At 45.5% G+C, this 24,736-nt stretch overlaps 1 protein-coding gene across 6 annotated transcripts in view; it reads right to left on the bottom strand.

Moving 5' to 3' along the window:
• The window catches only part of tspan11 (tetraspanin 11), a 39,949-nt gene that overhangs the window by 1,068 nt on the left and 14,145 nt on the right, over window positions 1-24,736 (bottom strand). For 3 of the 6 annotated variants that reach the window (XM_018747601.2, XM_029249863.1, XM_018747600.2), the window contains 5 exons: window positions 19,291-19,365; window positions 17,753-17,857; window positions 15,744-15,902; window positions 10,350-10,436; window positions 5,619-5,774 (listed from right to left, as the gene is read on the bottom strand). In XM_018747601.2, coding sequence (XP_018603117.1) covers window positions 5,619-5,774; window positions 10,350-10,436; window positions 15,744-15,902; window positions 17,753-17,857; window positions 19,291-19,365 — 582 coding nt within the window. Of the gene's footprint in view, window positions 1-5,566; window positions 5,775-10,349; window positions 10,437-15,743; window positions 15,903-17,752; window positions 17,858-19,290; window positions 19,366-24,736 lie in introns of all 6 variants that reach the window. The other 3 variants (XM_018747602.2, XM_018747603.2, XM_018747604.2) reach the window with 3 other exon arrangements.

Consider the following 24,736-nt stretch of genomic DNA (forward strand, 5'->3'; position numbering starts at 1 on the left):
TTGTGGTAGAAAAACAACCCGATTTTGCAATGATTGTTTTTGGATCCCTGGGTAATAAGGTCCCAATGGCTGAGATAGGAAAGGATGATTTCGCCTTTGCTTCACTTTTGGCACGGAGAAGAATTTTGTTAGAAATCCACCAAAAGCTTCACTCTGGTTTAGGGACCAAATGCTGTTCCTCAAAATTAGAAAGATTAACTATTCCATTAGATGGTCAACCAACAAATTTTAAAAAGCTGCAGATCCTTCCCCCTGATAATCTGAGACGTAGAAAAAATGCCACCATACCTCCTTAAAAGACTATTTTGTCTTTACAATGAAACCGTACACTTTTTCCACAGCACTTTTTTGTTCTTGCAGCGTGGGGGGTTTAAAAAAAAAAAGAAAATGGGGAATATCTAAGTTGCACTGGTTGTATATTGTTTGCGTTCCCTAATAAAAATAGACTGGATCAGAATGTTAGGGTTTACTGCAGGTACTGTGAAGTCTGTGCCGTTTTGGGGAGTGACCGGGCGGGAGGTGCTATGGGGTGATGCCTATTGAGAATATAAACAGTGCTAAAACACATGGGAATAGAAAATGCAGAAAAGCAGCCACATCCACGCCAGACACGGCTCCTGTACTACGATTGTCCCTTAGAAGATTACTGGTGTAATGCTTTGCGCCCTTTATGGCTGAGGCACCCCATCAAGGATGATCCAGGTGCTCAGGTACCACTTATGTAGATTCTGTATATACCAGGAAATCTTATCGTTTCGGTGTAAACTGACTTTTTTTATTCATCTCCAAATTCTGCACAAACAGATGTACCAGGAAATTGCTTCATATCTGCTGTTATGCGTGCACAGATGGCGCCAATACATCTGAAAAATGTTCCATCACAGATACTTTGTATGCAGTAGATGAGTATTTCATTAAACGATGAGCAAATGAAAAATGCACCATATTGGACGCAGCCCCTGAGGTACCTTCTTGCATGCCTCGAGGTCCCCCCAGGGGTTCGAGCATCCCTGGTTGAGAACCACTGCGCTAGTGCTCCTGGGTACCACAGTGGCGTTTAGCTTTGAGGGCAAGAATACAACGGATGCAGACAGGCTGCAGACAATGTCCTTTGAGCAGTCCGAAATGGGACGAGAGCTCCTAGAGCTTTTCTCGGTCATTAGGTCAACAAGTTTAGAATTGGATACTCTCTCCACGTCCTTACACCCTGCTGCCTAGAGACAGAGAAGTTCCCCGGGGGACCAGGCGTCTCCTTCTCTTCGGTCCGACTTTACTCGACCAAGTGGAGCTCATGCAGTCCTTTCCAAATGTCAGTCAGATAAGGCTGCTTTGAAAGGCTCTGATGCGCGCGCACGGAAATGGCCCATGACAGGCCTTCGCCGAGCTGTCCGAGAGCGTCAGCGGTACCCAATCGCGCCGCGCCCGGACTCCGCGCTTTAATTCCGACGATCGGGGATATTTCCGAGTCACCGTTTCTCGGTGTGCGCCGTCGCTGAAGATGACGACCGCAAAGTGACTCGATTTCTGTTAGCAGCCACAAGGGCTACATTGAGAAAGTGAGATAAAGAGCGTCCACACATCGCTGAGCTCTGAGCGAGCGAGTCCTGGCACACGGAACTGTAAATAACCTGCGGCCCGAGTGCGAGCATGTGTGGTAAAAAAAGGCACAATTCAATATAGCTTAGAATTTTTTTTTATATGAAGGTTCTCATAAACCTTCATCTCAAATTTGACCCAGTTATACAGTGCCATATTGTTACAGAAGTATCTCCAGTTTACATTTACCTGACACTTTTCTCCAAAGGAACTGATACTGTTAAGGTTATGAACAACTATTTACCTATTTATACAGAGGAGTAATTTTACCGGAGCAATTCGGGGAAGGTATCTTGCTCAAGCGTACTACAGCCGGAGGTGGGATTCAAACCGGCGACCTTTGCAGCTAAAGGCAGCAGCTCTAACCACTAAGCTTCCAGCTGCCGCTTTGCTTAAGATGCTTTCCATGGGTGCTGCAGCAGAGATGCTCAGAGACCCTCCTGGGACGTAAACCTGCAGGGGTCTCTGCAAATATGAGGATGACCAAAGTGATAAACTAACATTTGATCTACACGAAAAAAAAGGAGGAATAAGCAGAATGTCTGGACACCCACAACCTTCTGGCGCTTAATAGAAATAAATGTAAATAGCCATAGGGGGTGCAGTGGTGCAGTGGGTTGGACCGGGTCCTGCTCTCCGGTGGGTCTGGGGTTCGAATCCCGCTTGGGGTGCCTTGCAATGGACCGGTGCCCTGTCCTGGGTGTGTCCCCTCCAGCCTTCTGCCCTGTGTTGCCGGGTTAGGCTCCGGCTCCCCGCGACACTGTATGGGACAAGCGGTTCAGACAGTGTGTGTGTGTATATAAATAGAGATAGCTTGTGATCACATCTGTACAGTCAATACTGTAGCTGTTGGACCTTTGGCCCTTGTTTCATGCATGTGAGCCTGTTCACAATTCCTCAGTGCACTCTTACTGTCTCTGTGTTGCTCTGTCCCAGAACTGTTCATACAACTATTTACATATTTTAAGAAAAAAAAGAAAACGTGTTTTTGCCAAGAAGACAATGCGAGGAACGCTCCTGGGACTTCAACCCATGCAACGCTCAAGGCCCCTGAGTCACGTCACTCCTCCGCTCGCCTGCCTAGGCCAACAAGCTGCTCTCCGGGTGCTTCTCTGACCAGTAGCGGCTCACCACACAGTGGGTGTATGGATGACCACGAGTCATATAACCGCTCCATAATTACTGGCATTTGTTGAGAAAGCAGCATGACAAGGATGGGTGTGGGGGTGTTGACTCCAGTGGTAGACTAGCGGAAAGGCCTAAACGGGTTGCTTCATTTGAGTTAGTCGCTGACCAAGAGGAGATCCAGACATGGTTGCTTCTACAGTCGGGGGACAGAAGAGGACATTTGCATTGGCTGTCAACTCCACTGCAGCACTGGTGTAGGACTGGCCGATCTGGCGCCAACAGTACCATGACGTGGAATCGTTCCCTACACAGCTGGACCGGTACGCAAAAGAGTGCGAGGTCCAGACACACGGGGGGCTGCATGGACTCCGAAAGAGCCTGTAGGGTGGTTGTTGGCTGAGCATCACTGTGCAGGAGTAAAGCACGGTAAGACCTACAGCCCTGTCTTCTCCTGTCCTACTGTGATGGTGCCTCTGAAGCCCCAGTGAAGGCAATTACACTTCCTGCCAATAACCACAGTCCCACAATGGGCCTCCTCAGGCATATTCTCCTCAAATTATTGCACAAAACAGAACGTGGAAACATGACAATTTCTTCAGCGTTCAGTTTTATTTAGTTTCAAATTTTGGAAGAATCCAAAGGCGAAAAGTCATACAAGGCCCCTGGGCGTTGGCGATATTATTTAAGTACTTTTCAAAATGGCTTTTATGATGAGAGCGACCTGGTGGGACTGTAGAGAGCGACTGTTGTCACCCTCAGCTCAATTCCCAGCTCGGGATATTAACTTGCTAATGGAATGTTCTCCAAACGTCCCATAATGGGGTCACAGAGGACAATGTGAGACGGAGAGCTCGGGACGGGCAAACCCCGCAAAATCGGCTTTTGCGAGAATCGGGAATAATGCGTTTACTCAAGAACAAAAGCGTGCGCCCCTCTGTCACCCATACTTCACTGTCACAAAAATAAGATCGAGATGTAAAAATTCTGAGCACGTTGTATTTTGGCTGAAATGTAGTTTGGAAAAGGGAGCTCATAAAAGAGCAGCAAGTCAATGAAAGGCGGGGGAAATCTTGCTTGGACGATTTCCATTTCAGATCAATAGATTTCGAGAGTTGGGGAGAAACAAACCGGTCTTGCAGATTATGGAGCCACCGGTGGCACCCGGAGTCGTGAAGCTCGCAAGAGGAAATTCCTCCCGCAGTGTGTATTAAACGCAGGGAACGGGTGAGATTTGAGCAGACGAGGAGATTCGAAGCTAAGCAGGCTGCGCGAACGCATCGGTCCGCGATAAGTGCCGTCTCCCGGGGACGCTTTATCGTCCCGTTTTGATTTAAAATGCCTTTTCATGAACACCAGCGCCCCAACAGCCCGATCACACACATCATTAGCAAGCGAAAATGAGCCAGGCTCCTGTCGGAGCCGTGTTTTATTTATATTTATGTATTTCTCTCACACAAAATCCCGGACAATGAGTTTACATCATGCTGAAAATGGGCGAATGTTGGGCAGTTATCCCTCATAAACGGCGCTTCTGTTTATACTACACACGGGGGGGTAAGTAAGGTCTCCTTCCCGGAGCATGCTTCATAACTAATATTCTGCAAATATATTTTCAAGTTTCATTATTCTCCTAAATACTCTGCAATGGTCTGCATCCCATCCAGAGTGTACCCCGAATAGCCTGGTGCCCAGTGCTTCAGGGATAGGCTCCTAACCAAGGCAACCCTTCCTTGGCCAAGCAATTAACAATAGTGACTCTGTAAGGGACTATTCCTTAAATAATAATTATTTATATAATGGTAAGAAATTTTATTCTTCACCCACTGCAACCTTGCACCGAACAAGCAGTTATTAATAACAGATGAAAGATGGATGGGATTAATCTCCAAAACTATTATTTCACAGTTTCTTTTTAAAGACATCTTGAAAGGGTCATAAAATGAACTGTCGTAAAAATCTGTGTTAAGTTTATTGTTGCAAAAGCTGGAGGGGAATCTGACCGATGGGACTGTTTAGAACGCAACACTGGTCCAGATTTAGGGGATGTCCACTAGATGAGACGAGGGGCAGGAAAGGGAAAGATGGATTCCTGAACACAGACACACACACACTGGCTGAAACCACTTGTCCCGAGCGGGGTCACGGCAAGCCAGAGTCAAACCCAGCGGCACAGGGCGCAAGGCTGGAGGGGTACGGGACACACCCAGGACGAGATGCTAGTCCACCACAAGGCACCCCAAGCAGGATTCGAACCCCAGACTCGCCAAAGAGCAGGACCCAGCCAAGCCCGCTGCGCCACCGCACCCCTTCCCGCACATAATAAATCAAATTCCTGGTGGTAACTGTACCCTGGGACAACGACTTGTCAGGGGTTCTAAGTGTGACTGAGTTCATCGGGCAAAATGGCGAACGATTACGATCCCTGTGTCAATAAACACAGGACCCAGGGGCACAAATCATGTCTTAAGACAAAGGAAAGAGACAATGCTTTTAACTTCCTGCACAGAGGACATTTATGAGCTGCTTTTGTGCTCCAGGTAGAGAATGTTTTCTAGCTCCTTTATTAGTCAGATGTTTGTGGTCAGAATCCAAAACTGCGTTTTATCTCCCATCTTTCAATTTCAGCCATGAAATTATATGCAGACGCTACACCGATGCGCTCCTTTTAGCTCGCGCACTCCCCCCACCCCTCCCCCGACCGTCTCTCTGGAGTCCAGCTGCAGAAGCCCTTGAGGCACAGACAGGACGGCAACCGCAGGGACAAACGAAAGCCAGGTGCGCAGCGCCCGGAGGCCCCGCCCCTCACACCCGCAGGTAAGCCCCGCCCACAATCCGGTCAAACCTGGTCCCGCCCCTGGCGTGCTGAGTGACACGGGATAACCAATCACACGTACGAGAAGTCCTCCTCCTCTTCTTTGTAGAGCAGATAGATGAAGCAGGCGGTGAGGACGGCGCCGGCCAGCTGCAGAGGGACAAGGTGAGCGACACAGAGAGGGCGGGGTCAGTCGCACAGGTACATCAGGACACTCGGTGCGTAAGTGCTCAGCCTGCTGCAGGGACAGGAGGAGAAACGCACAACTGATGTGACAGTACTCCATTTTTTACAGTTCCATTATTACTTAATATGTTATGTTTTAATCACTTTCATATCATTCACCACATGGTATTCGTTCGTGTCTCGTTTTACCTCGTTATACATAACTTCATTCCAAGGTAGTAACCCTAAATTTCTCCAGTAAAATTACGCAGCTGTATAAATGGGTAAATAATTGTAAGTAGATTAACATTGTAAGTCGCCTTGGAGTAAATAAAACACACACATTGACTGAAACCACTTGTCCCAAGCAGGGGTCGCGGCAAGCCGAAGCCTAACCCGGAAACACGGGGCGCAAGGCCGGAGGGGGAGGGGACACACCCGGGACGGGACGCCAGTCCGTCGCAAGGCATCCCAAGCGGGACTCGAACCCCAGACCCACCGGAGAGCAGGACCCGGCCAAGCTTGCTGCACCACTGCGCCCCCTGCCTTCAACAAAAGTGTCAAATTAAGGTTAATAATAGCATGATTTCTTTGGTTTTTTTGTATGGCGGAGCAGCTCTGCCTGCTGAATTAATAAGTCGCGAAGTGACGCTCAGTACTGCTGCTCATCTGATTCACTGTATTTTGAGGACGTGAGGAAGGGGGTCTCCAACACCTGAGTGCGGAGCCAAGTAAAGCGGTGGTCGGAGGCTCCCACACGGACCTTCCAGCGCGAGGCAGCCGGTGCGCCGCTCTCTTCCTCTCGTTCCATGGGCCGGGAGTACGTCTGTCACGGGCAGATGGGCGGCTCTGAGGCTCATTAATTCCGCTCCGCTAGGATTAGACAATTAGCCCCTTAATTGGAGTTTAAAGACTTTAATGACTAAGGCTCCTTATTTTCCCACCATTCTGAGATGATTTTGGAACATTCCGGAACAACACGCGTATTAGAACAATGTGTGTGGCGTTTGGCACATGCGCACCAGATACGAAGCGTCAGAACAAAGGCCTTATTTTTCCACCTGTGGCCCTCGAAAAGATAGACCCCTGCCCTCGTGAAGCAAACACGGATGTGTTAATTGCGTTCCTCGCCTCTGATGACGATCGCGAGGATGAAGGTCCTGCGGGCGATTTACCGGCGGACGGGTAACCGCTACGGTGCATCACAGAGCCATCAGTTAGCATCGCAGGTGCAGAATTAGAGAATTAAACTGGCCTTATTTCTTCATATGTCACTTTCATAGTGTCAGGAAATTGTTCTCGGCCGGAAACGGACCTGAGGGTGTAAACAGTGTAAACTACCAAATTCCTGCCGTTTGTACTGCACTGATGAAAATGGGCTGAGGTGCACGGTTTGGGAGGAATTGAAAGCCCCCAGGGATGTATTATAGGATATTAATACTTTCCGTGCAATTTCTGCAGGACCTTTAGGAGGAAACGAGCGTAAATTCAGACATTAATCTGGGGAAGTTTGGATTTCGTTCGGTTGTGCTCTCACTCCTGAGCATTTTAAAGTTTACTGTAAGATATCCTTGAGATCCTGGCTGTTTTTAACATCTTGTAAAGTAAGGCAGGAATCATTTCTCTTCTTATACATCAGTATAGATTTACCCAGTGCTATCTTTGTCACTTAAAGGTCGGCACTGTAGTATTTCCATAAGGGCCATAGAACAGAGTAAGCATGGATAACCTTAATCAAACATTTCTTGCATTTTCACATTGAAAGATGAGTGCGTTTATCTGTGTGGAGATATGTCATTAAGCCACGGTAACTTCTAAAGGTTGCTGGTGTTCATTCCATATCCTTAACATTTACATTTATTAATTTATCTCACTCTTTTCTCCAACAGCAACTTACAATGTTAAGATACTTAGAATTATTTACCCATTTATACAGCTGGGTAGTTTTACTGGAGTAATTTAGGGTAAGTACCTTGCTCAGGGTTACCGCAGCCAGAGGTGGGGATTGACCCTGCGACCTTTGGATCCACAGGGGAAGTCATGACTTCATCCCTGGAGAAGCAGAGAACTGTGACGCTCATCAACCGTAACCGTGTTAGTGAGGGAGGGTCACTCAGTTCTCTTTTCCACACTTTTCTATATTTCTGTTGCTCGAATTGATCTTTCCTCAGACGCTCGACACTTCTCTCTCACTGATGTACACACCTGCTGCATGTCTCACCTCTGCTGTCTTCTTACACCCCCCCCCAAAACAAGCATTTACTAATTTATCTGAAGCTTTTTCCCCAAAGTGGGGGGCGTGGTGGTGCAGCGGGTTTAGCTGGGTCCTGCTCTCCGGCGGGTCTGGGGTTCGAGTCCCGCTTGGGGTGCCTTGCGATGGACTGGTGTCCCGTCCTGGGTGTGTCCCCTCCCCTTCCGGCCCTGCGCCATGTGTTGCCAGGTTAGGCTCCGGCTCACCGCGACCCCACTTGGAACAAGTGCTTTCAGCAAGCGTGTGTATTCAAAGCAGCATTTACCATGTTAAAGGAGCAGCTTTACAATTATTCACCTGCTATAATTATTCACATTTGTTGTGCAGTAATTCAGGGTGAATGCCTCGATCGAGTGTACTAGAGCAAGAGGTGCCAGGAACCTGGTTCAAAAAAAATCTTCATTCAAATGTCCATACATTGTACCCTGTTGCCTTACCTACAAGGTATTGGAGAACCACGTTTCTGAAAATGCACAGTAACAACTTAAGTAAAGCACCCAAACCATATCGCAGCCGTACGTCTGCGTGCACGGGAACTTCTCCTTGCATCATTCAACTGTGTGGCTCTGGAAGGTCCTGCAGCCAGTCTTCGTTACGCGCCCAGATGAGATGCGCTTCCGAGGCAGCAGGTTTATTATATTTTCCGGAAAATACACCAGACTCCAGACCTCACATTTTTGAGTCTTAATTTGTTTTATGCTTTTTGTGCCTTTAGGCTACAGCAGATGAACAGCCTGTTCTTCTATATTGTTTACCCAAATATTTTATCACTGGGACAGTGTGATTATAAATGCCAGCACCGAAAGCTGTTGTCGCTCTATGGTAAACATAATAAATACATGGACATATATAAAAAATAAAAATGCGTAATGGGAGAACGAAGTGTCCGGGCCTGCGGAAACAAACAGCCAGGGCATAAGGGTCACAAATACGGGGAGTTTATTTACAGGATGATCAGCATCACTGTGGGTGAGCGAAGGTCGATCTAGAAAATACTTGGTGGAATCAGCCCTTGAGTTTGGGTTCAAGGTTTGAATCTAAAGTAGTTCAGACTTTGGTCAGAATAGATTGGGACAGATTGGAAACACATGGGGGGGAGACTTAAACAACGAAAATAAACAGCCATTTAGAGACTTACGAAATGTCCTCTAGTGACATTTCAGGGAACGCGAACTAAATTGAAGGCTGCGGATGAGTTCATAGCGTTTGTTTTGTCAGCTGGATTAAGGGACACACATGTCAGACATGCCTGCTGCCTCCTTGGCTTCATGAGAGGTTTTACCCGTCTGCTGCACTTTAACCCTCAAGCATCTTTGTTCCATTAAAATGTAATTAAGGAGTCCTTCCCTTTGCATAAGCTAATGTAACACTGCTGCGTATGAGCCCTTTCATTCAGTGCAATCAACTTTAGTGATACTATTAACCGTGGTTTTCATTGTGAGAACATTGCATTAAGAGTTCACCCATCACACGTTATTAGTCTTCTGTTTTTACGCTTATTGAGTCCATCATTGTTAATGCTAGTCATTGTTAATCAGCTGAGATTTCGCAGCATCTGGCCAGCGTGATTAACTGAGGCCGCTTTCGAAAACTGCACCAAGCGGCTGTGTGAGCGAGACCCTGAGATGCACTGCATTGTGGGACCAGCATACCTACGCTCCCACTTGCGTTCCGGAAAGCTGCAGTCCCGAGCAAAGTATTTACTGCAAACCAATAAATAATTGTTACTTTGGAGAAAAAGCATAAGCTAAGCAGGTAAGTTTTCCACCACGGTGCTTTAATTTTCTAAATACTTATTTAATGCAATGTGACACATAGCCTTTGCCTCTATAAGCCAGTCAGTTTACTTTATGAAATCCTTTGAAAAAAATATATATACAGTATATATATATATATATATATATATACACACACACACACACATATACATACAGTATATACACACAACGATATTCATTCTATATGCACTTTATCCTTATGATATTAGGCATCATTTACGGTGATTTGAGGGTGAACTTGGGGACTGACTTGGAAAGAAATGGATTTTTCCCCCATAAGAATTAACTAATTTCATTATCCGGTTTCTCGATACAATAGATTTGAATAACGGGGAATAAAGTGTGTCTAAGTAGTACTGGCGTTTACAGCTCCAGAACTTTCACAGAATCAGTATTTACTCCATAGGAAAGGATCTTCCTACACTGTAGTGTGATTAAAGACAACTGAACAGCAAATTAAGGTGGTACAGAAAAAGTCGTAATTCACATCTAATAATATAATATGTATTTCAGGCATGGGACGATGTGTAATTAAGAGAAGCTGTGCGGATTTTGCAAGTGCATTTCTGTGTCGTGACTCGTCATGCTCGTCTGACACACCCCGGCAACCTTATAGTACCTGCAGACAGGCCACTCCGACTCCCACGGCCCCAACGATGAGGAGGTGATCAGCAAGGAATTGCTCCAGTTTGGTGATGCAGCCTCCCTGAGGAGCAAGAAGGGAGAAAGGGAACATGAACGCATGTTCTCACCGGACATCTTCATCAGTGGCTATGGCTGTAGACAAAATGAACGCTGCTGACCAACAAAGAACAGCAAGCTGGCCTTCATTTTCAAAAGGGGAAACCACTTTGAATATAAAGGAAAGAAAATACAATCCAATTGTGAATGCAGAAAAATACACTTGTACCTCAATGCACTGTGTTGAAATCGTTAGAAGGTTAATAATATAGCTTAATCCATCGATGTATGAGTTAGGTGCTCTTAGAAACATCATATAAAGCTAAAATGAATGAAAAATTTATTAATTCTGTTTTCATCAAGAGCTCATACAATGCAGGGTCTCAGAGTTCCTCCATCCTGAACATCGGTGAAACGGGGTAAACCGTGGAGGGGACGCCAGTTTATTTCATTATCTGTTATCGGAATGAAGCGGCATTAAAAATGTCTTCTTTAAAAAATGGCTGAAAATAAAAATACATAATGTCCACGATTTCCTATTCGCTGTGTTACGCTTTACATACGCAAGACAGTGCCATATAACTTTGCATGTTCCTTCCGTGCTTCAGGCACCACAGAATGAAACAGTTGATAAACCGACAGAAGGAAACCTTTTGTTCATATTCAAGAGGCTTAAAACATAAACGTTAATTGAAAAGAAAGGTTTCTACCCCAAGTTTCGTATTTTGGTCCATACATCTCAGAAGGTCCTTGCCGTCATCGGAGGCCATTTAACAGAGCAACAGAGACAATCTTGAAGTGTACACGTGCATCCACCACCCTTGAGGGGCTGGTATTGACACAGAGAGGGTCTGAGGGTCTGAGAGAGATGGTATCACTGCTGAACCCTGCCTGGAACCCTGCCTGGAACTCTGCCCTGGCCTTCATATCCTGTGTGAAAGTGCTGTAATGTCATTACAGGCCGTTTCAAATGGCTAAATAACTCTGGCAGTCATAAATCTGAGGTCCTTGTGCCGGCTCAGCGGCAGAAGTGATGGCGCTAGCAACAAGCAGTCAGACCCATGTGGGCCTCCGTTTTGGGAGGGTTTGAATGAAACAGAAGGGGGGGGGGGGGGGGGGGGGCTGCCATTCAATAATCATGTGTGGCCACCTTTGAATGTTCATTCACAACACGTGGTGTCCGTGCACTGCACACAGTACAGGAGCAGAGCTGCTCCTTCACAGATGATCACCTTCAAAGGCTCCCGTGAAGGCAGGGCTCCCAGACCTCTCCACTCTCATTCGCTTTGCTCCCACAGATGAGCAGGATGCAGATGAACGGAGAAGCTCTTTTATGGAGAAAACCTAACCGCCCAAGGGAGGAGGGTCATCGGCTGGAGTACGGCCACCTTGACCGAACAACCGAGGACAGTAAAATGTGCTGCCAGTCAAACGAAGCCCCATCGGGACTATAATTCGTAACTGAGCGGCTGTGGGGTTAAAGGTCAACGTCTCCACATAGCGGTGCTTCCACCTCGGCACAGCTCCTTCTACACGTCCACAACACCAACTGAGTATGTCGCAAGACGAGAATACCACCCAAGTGTTTCACACACACACGCAGACCGTGTTTTGTATTGATGGGATGTGTTTTGACTGTGAATTCTGATTAGCGGTCTGTTTGTGCTCGATAAGCTAAGGATGCGAATAGCGGCGGCATTCTGAGGCCAAAGGCGCATTGAGCATGACGAGGTCAATCAGCTCGGCCTTTATATTAACTTCTCTCCCCCATTAGCATCTTTGGAAATTTTTTTGATATGGAACACACCATCACTGTTATTTACGTGACCTTGCTGGGAAGGACAAGGATTTTACATCTCCGTAATGTTTCTGTGGCAGCTCCATAAACATCGGGGCAACAACCTAATGCTTGGAGGGAAAATGGCCATTGGACAACAAGCCATCTGATTTATATTTATTCATTCAGCTGACACTTCTCTCCAAAGGAACTTACAACGTTAAGATACTTACAAATAATTACCTATTTATACAGCCAGATAATTTTTACTGCAGCAACTCAGGGTAAGTGCCTCGCTCAAGGGTACTACAGCAAAACGTGGGAAACCTGTGTGTTTCTGGTCCGAAAGCAGCGGCTCTAACCACATTTGTACCTGCTGCCCCCAAACTCTTAGGGAACGATTTTTTACAGAGAAACTGGAAAGCCACAAGCCAGCCAGGAGTCAAACCTTGGATCGCCAAGTCCACAGTCGGATGCGTGTTCCATTACACCCCTGCGCTGCCTTGCAGATCTTTTCAGATAAACAAGGCAAACAGATGTGAACCAGCACAGGGAACAAGAGGTGACATTATCAGATACATGTTTTAATACCATTACATTTACATTTATTCATTTAGCTGATGCTTTTCTCCAAAGCAACTTGCAGTGTTGAGGTTACAATTATTTATCCATTTATACACCTGGGTAATTTCTACTATACCAATTTTAGGATAAGTACCTTGCTCAAGGCTACTACAGCTGGAAGTGAGGCTCAAACCTGCAACCTTTTGGGTCCAAAGGCAGCAGCTGTAACCACTATGCTACCAGCTGTCCCCTTCATTAAAAGTATTAAATAAGTACAGTGAGAAGAGCACCAGTGTACACATTCAAAACAACTTCACCCATGTACCACACTCTGTATGTACTCTTTATTGAAGTTAGAAAACCCAACAGTGAAGAAGAAAACAAAATGCATATGGTGGTGAACTCATGGAGTGACTGATGGAGTGCCATATGAGTGAACTGATGAACTGCCCAGAAAGGTGCCTTTGACTTTATTCTTTCCCAAGAATAAACATCCGCTTAGCTTAAAATCGGACTCTGCAGAGGGCCGGTGGCACCACTTAGCAACCAGGAGTCAGCAAACGGCGCTGACAGCTGTGAAGAAGTGGTTATTCTACCCTTACATCAACAGTGCTAAATCCTACAGCCTGCAGCTGCTGAGCTCGGGGGGCAGGGCACCACCTGCAGGGGCTGGGGAGGGGCAGCCCTGGGGGGCAGTCTTCCGAGGAAGACAGTTAAAGCATCTCCGATGAGGGAGAAGACATCAGGGGATGGATACAGGGATACAAACCCAACTCTTGCTCCAGAAGCCTTAGTACAACTTATTTAATTTATACCTTAATATTACCCTTAGTCTCTATTCGTGTAACAGACACTTCTTTCCAAGTGTTAAGTTTCAGTTGTTTACCCAAATTAACAGCTGCTTATTTTTTGTTTTACTGGATTTTTCAGGATAAGTATTAGAGATTTACAAAAAAGCCAAAGCAACAATTATATATAATGACTATAGTTATATATTATGTATAACAATTATATATAATTGTACATGAATAGTTATACAATTATTGCACATTCAAATGTATTTTTTTAACTTAATTTGTGTAATTTTCTTTTAAAATAAATAAAATAAAAAGTAATTTTATTTAAAATTAAATTTAGAATTTAAATGTTAATTATGATAATTTTTGTAGCCTGGTGTCTGTCACGTCCACGCCCACAACACAAGCGACAACACCTGACTCTGCATTAGCTCCTGAGTAATCGCTCACCCTATAAAGACCCTCTTCAGCTCCCGTACCGTTGCGGAATCTCGTTTGGGACAACCGCCCTTCCTCGCATTATCACACACACTCTTACTCTATTCACGATCTCCAGTTTTTTTGACTCCTTGCTTCGTTCTCCGACCACGTCCATGGTCCTCGTTCCTGTCCTTTTCGCCGATCGACCGACCCTCCGCCTGTCCCTGGTTTTGAGAACTTGCCTCTTCCCTCAACTTCTGACGAACAACGCTGCACTTGGGTTCAGCCGTCCAGGCTCCCCGTGTTCTGCGTGACAGTGTCATTTATTTATGTTTCCTTATTATTTATGCTATTTGTATTTACTATTTATATTTATTTATGTGAATTTTATTATCAATATGGAGTTTTTGCTTTCCTCTCCTCTATTGCTGCCAGGCCATTTGATCAATATTTAATTGTGACTCAGTCACCTTAAACTACATCAGTGTTTACTGTATTTCAAACTGTACTTTTATTACCATATGTATTATTTTCAAATCTTACAAATTTGTGTTATCGGTGTCGCTCAATCATTCATCTTTGGTTGTAATTTCTTTTATCTGAAACGTGTGAAAGCACTGTTTATTTTCAGAATAGAGCACTTATATCAATAAAATGTATGAAGCAATTTACAATGATTTACCAAATGATCTAGGTGGATAATTTTTTACTGGAAAAAAATACCTTGCTCAAGAGTACTGCAGCAGGACATTGGACTAGAACAGAGCAGCTCTAACTACTGCACCACCTGCTGTCCCAGTCACTGACGAGTGCCAGTAAAAAGTTTAAATGGATATCATTTCTATATTTGTGATGCCTGTGGCAACATGTGGGACTGCAAGGCTACACTGAATGGCCAGACCCCCTGAGCAGAAGTCTCCAGCAGCAGCTCCATCCCACCACTTTGTACCGCATGTCCACTGCAAGCACACAGACCCAACAGTAGCGCACTCCCCTCTTTCAAAGTCCAGCTGACATCAATGACCGACCGTCAATGCTGGGTTTCTCAGAACTGACAGTACGGAGGAACCCTGGCCCGTCAGCAGTGTGTTTGAGATCTTGGCCCTGTTATCACACCCGTCATCAGCCAGGCCCTGTTCTCACTTTCATCATCTAACCATCACTTCAAGTGAGTACACATGCTGTTTACTAGCTGGCTCGCAGAATGGCTCACGTTTTTCCCTGCCTAATGATGCATAATGTAAATAAATTACAAAGCCATTAACAAATGTCTCCTTTCCTTTGCCGGCAATGATAAAGGACCCACAGAATCCATTCCAGATGACTGTGTTCGGGCAACAGGACTAAATCTGGACGCGTGACACAAAAGCTTCTGGAACCTTCTACAGCAAGTCTGGCAACAGCTGCAAAGCTACCCTGCAACTGTTCGCACAACACAAATGTTTGCTCTAAAGAAGATTACATTATCAGCAAAACTGATTAAGATGGGCCTTGAAGGAAATCAAACAAATCGAATGAGCAACAAAATGACGGAGTAACCATGGACACAAGCGAGACACATGGCGAGTTGATGCTCTCCAAAGAACTCCTCTGCTTCCCTATGGATACATTTCATACGAATAATGAACTCCATGAAAGCTTTTCTCATATTTTTCCACATTAAAGGAACATGTCAGTTAGAAACGCAAGACACAAGGGGTTTAATATCATTCTGACTCTGCAAACAAAGAAAGGAAGTCAAGATCAACACAGTGGTCTTACTCTATGGACCTACCTCAACTTTATAGATGTTGGAGGGATGGTCTCTCCGGCCACAGCGGTGCGTGATAGTTTTGCAGCAGCTGTCAGGGACCAGTCTACCACCCGATTCCGGCGAGGACACATACATACTGTGGAGCCAGTCTGAGGAGCTGTTGCTGCCGCAGCACTTGAACTTGAAGGGAAAAATGATAAGGAACATGGAGAAATTAATGAATCACTCAAAAGTGGTACATCTGTCACAACCGCTGGGAACAATTCTTGTCCTGACCAACAGGGATCTTTGCAGGACACCAACGAGCAGACTTTGGCACACTTGGGTTCAATCACCTCACTCGACCATTCTTTAAAGGACCATGGTTCAACTGCAAACACTATGCAATTTCGTCAAAGAAAACACACTCATCTAGGAAGTTACTCCATGACCTTGTCTGCGACCGCAACCCTGAGTTTTGACCCCGCTTTGTCTACCACCATGGCTTTAACCCTCTAAGATTTGTCATTTACTCTGAACGTTATTTACTTAGTCAGTCTAAGTCGTGATGGGTATGTAGGAAGGCAATGGTTCACCGAGGATGTCAAAATTAGACACCTCCAAGTTATTTTTTTTCTTTCTGGGAGAGTACCCTGGAAGAACACTGCTCTGATTGTAAAAGTGTGAACTCTAGGAAACTGATGTTGGAGTGTTGTTTGTATTGTACGTTAAACGTTGACCTGAGTTGTGTTTGTTCATGTGCCTTGCTGTTTAGTGTTGCTAAAACCAAAGCAATTTATGTTTTAACAGTTCGTTTGCTATTATTCAACGACGAAGACAAGCGAAAATTAAGCATTTAGTTCAGCCTAAGTTCTAAACAAGATGTTTCATTTCAGCAATGGAGAACTTCCATTGTCCAACAATGGAGCCTGGCAGTTCTGCTCCCTCATTCCTGCCTACATTTCCCAGAAGTCTCTCTGCTGAAACAACCCTCAAGAAGACTGTAGTGACCTCCACTCTTTGGATTCACGCAGCTCATTTTCAGAACTTGGGTTCAAAGGGCCTGATGCCGCCTCCTAAACAGTCACATTGTAGTTTATTCTTATAATGCTGGCCTAATGAACAATAGGCCACTTTTTCATTGGTGGAAAAGGGGGCATGATGTAAAAAGGGGAATGTGGGATATCTGTGGGTTGTGATCCAGGGTAGCGTGGGAGCCTGATCACAAGACCGTCTGGCACTGCCATCCTGGCTCTAGTGCAGGTGTTCCAGAGCTCTGCCAGCAATACTGATTTCAGGAAAGAGTCTTCAGCCTTCAGCCTACAGAAAAATAAAGGTCCCTGAAGGCTCTCATTGCTGCTGCAGCCATGTGACCTCAGCATGATGGACACATCCTCCTAGAGCTGTGTAGTTCCTGTCTATTTTCTACACAAAAAACACATAACTGAACTCAGACCTTGACAGGCTGCTGAAACAGAAATCAGTCTACATTGGTTAAAGCTGCATCAGGTAAACATAGTAAATGACATTGTCATTCCTAATCACAGTTAGACACTTTACACTGTAAAAACAAAGCTGTGATGTAGTGATTGGAAAAGTAATAAGCATGAGGGGTTCACATACTTTCAATAAGCACTGTAAATAAAGATTTGGATTGTAAAAGTGCAAATCTTCAAACTGTAAAAGATAGAATCATTATTTAAGCATTGGAATCACCTAACTGTGAAGAAAACATCAGTACTGATTCCTGATCAGTACATCAGTGTATCATAAGCATTTTAGCGTAACTCAAATTTAAATAACGCTTGTCTCGAGTAGGGTCGCAGTGAGCCGAAGCCTATCCCAGGATTACTGGGTGCAAGGCAGGGTGTAAACCCTCTATGAGATGCCAGCCCATCACAGGTTAGTAATAATAACAAGCTATTATCAATAAGATATACTGTAATCGTATTTCTTTTGTAAACGATGAAGGTCAGTGATAAGTGTGTGCGGAACCGGACTGGTCCGTCCCTGCGGAGTCTACAGTACCACGCACGGAGCAGCCCCCTTACGTCCTGCTGGAGCCTGTCAACGGCCTGAGTGATGGAGTCCTTCTCCGGCTGGGCGTAGTTCTCCGTCATGGTCCGGTTCAGGTGCTGTTTCAGCTCGTCGCTGAGCTGCGGGTGGGGGCACGCAAGTGTAGGAAAGCGGCTGTTAACGCTGCGAGTCAGTCAAGGAGGGCGACACACTGTTAGTATTCCTCCTCGCGCCCTAGACACGGAAAGATATGCAGGGCTGGGAGAGAGGTGCAAGAATAAACAGCAAGGAAAGAGGAGGCAGCCCGCAGAAAGGAGAAGAAAAGGAGGACAGATTGAACTGCGCTGCGCTGTCATGCGGCTGCTGGGTGGCAGAGAGGGGCTTGGGGCTGAGATTACCATGAGCGCTGGGGGGGGCGGGGGGTGTTCAGAGGAGAATTACAATTTTCATAGTGCTGAGGCTGAGACGGCGATATGAGATGGGGTCTGGAGGACGTTTGAAGGAGAAGTAAGTTCTGCGAGTGGGTCCACATGTACAGAACCTCTGTGGGACATGTGCAAACAACAGCTGTCGCTCAAATCACAGCTCTTATTTTCACATTTCACTTCCGTTGTTCCCCAGGGCAATGAACAATAAGGCATTCAGCTGTTACAAGCCTGAAATACAATGCAGGTACCGGTGACCTTCACCAAAAATGGAAATGTACAGTGTCTCCATTCCAGCTTTGCCAGGACGGCACACAGCTGAATTTCTCACAGCAAATGGTAGTCGTGTTTCCCTTGACTTTCCAAAGCGTTGGTGTGTAAAAGGGTCAGACCGCACCGAACTGGAACATGAAGGTTGGCTGTTCCGGGCAGAGACCCTGGTAAAGCACCCAATATCCAGGTGCACAAAACAACAAAAAGTTCAAAAGGATTACAGTCATCCCTGAGATGCAAGCATTTGGTTAAAAAGAACTTGACGGTATGACTGAATTTGGATTTCGTGCACATCCGAGCGGCGTGAGACCAGAGCCACCATGAGCTCTTCTCCTCAGTTACAGTTCGCCTTGTGTTGTGCTCAGTTCTCCACCTCCATCAGCCCTTGTTTTCTAGTTTCACCTGTTATAATCTCAGTGATCATGGACCATTTGGACCGTCCAAACCATGTCCACTTGTCCACCGAGTGTCAATCATCTCCATTTTCATTGATTTCTTGATTCACTGATTCAAGATTGATCATTTTCATTCATTTATTTTTCTTTACTATCCTGTTTTTTTCTGATTAAGTTTTCATTAACATCACACTGAGTGCCACACAGTATGCTTACATTTATTTATAGTATTATAGAGTAACTGATGAAGGGAAACCACACCGTTATGTTCTGTTATGATAACTAATGTTAAATATTCAAGAAACCGTCCATTATAATGGGATTTGGTGATATTTTAGCATTAGGTATCAATTTTGGGGCTGTAGAACACATAAAAATTTTTGCCACTGACACCAATGGTTTTATTACTTCTTTGACTGACAAGAATTCACCTCAGGAGGGGTTTTAAGGAATGAATTACCTCTATAAGACTGTACTCACCTTCTGGTAATAGACGTACGCCAGCACCCCAGCCACGAGCTCGATCAGAAAGATGAGCAGCAGGCAGGAGAAGTACTAGGAGAGACAGTCAGAGAATTACATTAGGAACAGACCGTAGGGGGTCTTCAGCTGTCTTCGCTACACAGACACTGTGACCACAGCAACTACAGGAAGGTCAACTGGAAAAAGACATTAAAATCTGCCGTTGTGATGAAATGGAACTTAAAAGACAAAGAGATCAATTGCACTGAGAATTCACATCAATGAAGAACATTTGTTACGGCAGGAAAATATTTATAGCCCCGTGTAAAATACGAGTATGGGAACAATGGGGTACGGTGGCTATTTGTAGGGCTCTCCCGGCAGAATCGACGGCTGTGGAAATACAAGAGTGGCCGGGATAGAACAATTTTCCGGACAGAAGACAATGGCTCTGGACAGCAACCAAGTTTGCAACCCTAGAACACAAAACACAGGAGGCAAAAATCAAGATCTTTAAAAAGAACAACGCAAAGCAAATAAAAGTTTAGGAAAGCTATGTTTCAGTGCACCTTAATAAGCAGTTTACAGGTTTCGGCTCATAGAGGCAACGTTTGACTTTTATACCAGGGAATCGGAGCGCTAGGATATGGTCCGTTTGGCATTTGGAGGTTTCGTCCTTTACAGAGTCTGAAATTTCCCACGTCCACAAACGCAGCCAACTGGTAAAAATGGGCATATTTCAGTGGCACAGATGTCCTTAAAATGAACAACTTATGCTTCCCATCACATAGTTCAGATAAAAATCAGCCCTTGGCTCTGTGCTACCAGCGCAGTATTGGTTGCATGTTCTGCAGTAAAATGAGGAAGGACAAGGAGGACATGGACAGTACTCCCACAAGTGACGCCCCCTCTTCCTCCCACATATGCCCGTTTCATTTTATTTAGTTCCTTAGTAAATAATTCATTCAATGTGGCAAAGATTACAGCTGAGCAGTGTCGGCCACTTTTCCGAAACCACTTAGGTGATGCGTGAGCAGTTTCGGACGGACCCGTCAACCACGTGAGTGTTTCTTTCCTGTGGGTTTCTGAATATACTGCGTCTGCCGCATTTGTCGTGGTGCAACCGGCTGCGGAACATGGGAATTCACACACAGACGAGCAAAACGTTCTACATTTCGCTGACACTTTTCTTCAAAGCAACTTACAATGTTAAGGTTACAATTATTTACCCATTTATACAGCTGGGTAATTTTTACTGGAGCAATTCAGGGTAAGTACCTTGCTCAAGGGTACTACAGCTGGAGGTGAGGCTTGAACCTGCAACCTTTGGGTCCAAAAGCAGTTGCTCTAACCACTACACTACCAGCTGTCCAGAATCACCCTTCAACACACAACAGCAGGAGACAGAGAGACGGACGACACATCACATGCCAAACAGTGAGACGCTTGTGACAGAAACTGACCCGGCTGCTTCCTCACCCAACAAAATAAGACAACGCCATTGATGGGACATCCATATCCACTGTCTCCTCAGCTTAGAAACACAACCGGCACTGGAAGTCTTAACGTATTTCAATTTGTTCATAAATCCAAAGCCCCTTTATCCAACATGCTTGCTGCCAACGCCCAAGTGAAGTTTAATACTGACGTCCCTCAGGATATTTGCGGGTTAGGTTCCGTAAAAGACTTGGGTAAAGCTGTCAGTGTTACCCTTTCTCCAATGGGATGTACAACTTGGTCAAAATAAGTGCACTTCACAGCAAGCAAAGGGTTTTCGATGCAGACACGCAGTTGTTAAAGCACGGCCAGTTTGTCCGATACCACCTTTTTCGCCGATGGAGGTCACAAAAGCAGCCGCATATAGAATTGAGCCTGACAGGAAATGCAAAGGTGATGGTGACAGATGGCGTTATGCAAATTTGTGGAGTTGTGAGGCGATCACGAGAGAAGCGGGTTCAAAAGAGGCTGCTTCTGAGACCCTTCATGAATGCTATGTGGAAAAACTGCTGCAAGACTTATCAGCTTTGATACGTGTTATGTCAAGAGGCAAAAATGCAGGTTGCCCTCCGCAACAGACACAATTTCAGAAAAGTGAAGGAAATTCAGTTGTTTTAAAAAAAAAAAAAAAAAAATCAGCAAAAATATTCATATCTTTGAAAATGTGTAACCGGATTGCTGGTAACACGAAGAGCCTCTGTAACTTGTTATACTTGGGCTGGACAAAAAAATGTGAGCAGCTTCAAAGGACACGTCTGTGAGATTACATTAAAATCGTCATCAAGACAGAGGCATACAGGCGCGCCAACACAGGCGTGAAGGTGCATGTGCAAACATGGGAAAAGGTGCTACGCTCGGGTTAATCCGCTGTTATGTACACAGGCAGAGACGGTCAGGCGATCGACAATTAGCGGCCCCTTGACTTAATCCCAACAAGGAATCTGTGAGCAAAACCAGACACGCTGTCCGACAAAGGCTCCGCGCATCTTGCCGCGTGACGCTTTCCAGAGCCGACAGGTCTGAACTACTTCACAGAACGCTGTGACCAAAACAGAAACCGCCCCTTTTCCCACGTTCGTCTCCTTGCCTGGCGCACAAGTAGAGCGTTGCTCAAGTCCATCGATGAAGAACATTTGCGTGTTTCCCAGCCACAACCAAATGTGTCCGGGACCGAAACACGTACAGCCGAGCTATGGTACGTACAAGTATTAGTCTTCAGCGCTTTAGAAAGCACGTGCGAACAGGGCCCCTGGCGCACCAATGAAACCCTGTATAAGGCTACAAAAATAAGTGAAGTATTATCTGCCTGGAAAGGTGCATTCAGGGCACCGCAGCTGAGAGCAGACGAAAGGGAACAGGGGTTGTCCACACTACAAAGTGCCTTATGGTCAGCAAAGGTCAACACCGAAACAAACCAGATGACCAAGTGTCAACTTTCCTGCAACATCCCTGACCTCATCCCAGCTGCCTAGCATGACTTCCGCGGCACTTAAAGGCCTTTTTAAAAGAGCACTTCCCCGGTTTACGGGAGCGGTGGATGCCCCTTCCCTCGGAATGACCATTAAATTCCCGGAGATGAGGATGGAAAAGGATGGACCTGGAGAGTCAGATTGCGGCACTGGCGGCTTGGCACGTCTTCACAGCAGAACAGGGGAAACTGAGACTGGAGTCAGACCACACAGCCCTAGGGGAAAGGGTTCTACAGAGGTCCTTGGGTGACCATTAGGGGCAGTCAGGGAACGGGTGTGAATGATTTCTCTGGCTGAGCCAAGGTATACAACAGCTCTTGTCCAAACACTGATTCCTCACCCTCAGTACAAATATTTATTGTTAAGAGTGATAGTGTTTCTCAGTGCCATGATTGACTGACCTGGCAATCAAAGGCCTGATCTTCCTTCGGGGTACACCATCTCTCTCTCTCTCTGGCCAGAAGTATATTATTCAAACCCACATAAAACTGTGTAATGACCTGCAGGAAGACGTCTGCATGATAGTGCCCTCATGGGAGAACATAAACCTCATGTTCACCACCATGAAACTGGATGATCTTCACACAGCTTCTGTAAATGCACGGAGACTAGAATTAACAGGTAAGCAATAACGTCTATGTAACAGGTTTCAGATGTAAAACAAGATAATACCAGTTTACATGTAATAAAATGTTATTAAAACTGTTCAACAGGTTCTGGAAATTTTTGGCAGGCTACTCTGACCACAATACATGTTGAATTTTTATTCAGTTTTACCTTGGGGAGGGTGCAGGTCAAAAGATGCTGAAAAAGCCCACAATGAGTAGGCGTTATGTGCTCAAAATTTTTATAACTGCAAATTTCATAGAGGTGATTCACGGCTTATGTCGAGATTTCATTCTGATGACCCCATCGTAAGTCGACTTCACTATCCAAAATCTCAAAACAGTTCGTCACGCAAGAATGCTACTGTCACGCAGAACCTTGGCCGCAGGGAAGGCTGGACCCAAGTGCAGGATCATTTAGTTGGAACAGGCGAGTTGTCGTTGTTAGGGATGAGTGAAGAGTCGGTTGATTGGCAGTCAGAGGGAGAGCAAAGATCCGTCGACAAAGTCAGGGGGCGAGGCGAATGGTCAGAAGCTAGGGAACCAAGAATAGGAACTAGGGGCGAAGGAAAACAGGACATAGGCACAAAGGGGGACGGTTGTCTTGATGAGATCCTGTGAGTGCGAAGGGGCTGAGGAGGGTCTTTTAAAGCTGAGCGCTCTGATTGTCATCAGGTGCCCGACTGATGTCAAGTGCTTTTTGATTGTGGTGCGGGTATGGACGTGACAGCTACATTGTATAAAAATGTTTTGTTACATTTTATCATTATCTGCACAGATGATTTGTGTTAAAATAACACAAAAAATAATAATGCAAATACAGTACAGTTATATTTTCATGCTGTACCACTATTTTTTTTTTTAAAGTCTGCTTTCTTTTTCCTTTGTACTCCCAGAACACTTACTTTTACGTGTGCTAGCAATTGGAAATAAACAGTCACTTGAATGGAATAACACAAAGTTTGCAGGTGCAATGGTGCACAGGACACTATCTGATCGTTAAAGGCAAGCATTGGAAATCTAATCAAGGTGAGGAAAGAGATGAGGAAGGAAGGAAGGAAGGAAGGAAGGAAGGAGCCCACGCTTCAAGAATCAATCTGCAAGATCTGTGACCAAATGTAGAGAGAGAGAGAGAGAGAGGCTTTCACACTTTGCACATTTCTCATGCAGGGATAATTAGTGTCACTTGTCAAAGCAGCAGGACGCAAGTGTCCCCAACACACATCCTGGCACAGATGGTTCTCATCAGTTCATGGAGAAAAACAACCAGGACTGGAAGGACATGAGTCCTTTGAACCCATCTAGGCCCAAGTGCAGCCTCCAGAGCAAGTCACCGAGGACTCCTCCGCTGGCCATCCGTATGTGTCTACAGCAGTGTTTCTAAGCCACATTGACAAGGTCCTTCTTCTGGTTTTGCTCTCTTGGAGACAGCTTTATATTGCCAGTTTTATTGAGAACAGTTTGTAACGAGGATTTTTAAATCTTACCTGCTCTGCTGACCCCCCAGCTCTGCGGCAAACCCTTCAAATCACACACCCTCTTGCTTCAACCCACATCTACTTTCCGGCTAATACATTACATTAAGGCCTTACTAAAATAAGACTGCTGCAATGTCACTTTACTTTTTCCATTCCCCCACAACTCCAAGGTAAGAAATGAGGACGGGTAATGGGCTGTCAGTTCATTTATCAGCTCACAGGCACCGCACGGCTGCACTTAATCTGGGCCGGTTGGCCCGGAGCCGTGGACCCGAGGACCCGGTGCTACTGCTGATGGCCCAGCTCGGCTGATGGGGTCCACACAGACAGAGGTGGCATGCCTTGGTTAAAATGAAATTCAAGTAAAAAACATTGGTGGCACCCAGATAACCATTTAAGCCCATGATTTAGTGGC

The sequence above is a fragment of the Scleropages formosus genome, chromosome 2, assembly GCF_900964775.1.
Source record: "Scleropages formosus chromosome 2, fSclFor1.1, whole genome shotgun sequence".
Lineage (NCBI taxonomy): Eukaryota > Metazoa > Chordata > Actinopteri > Osteoglossiformes > Osteoglossidae > Scleropages > Scleropages formosus.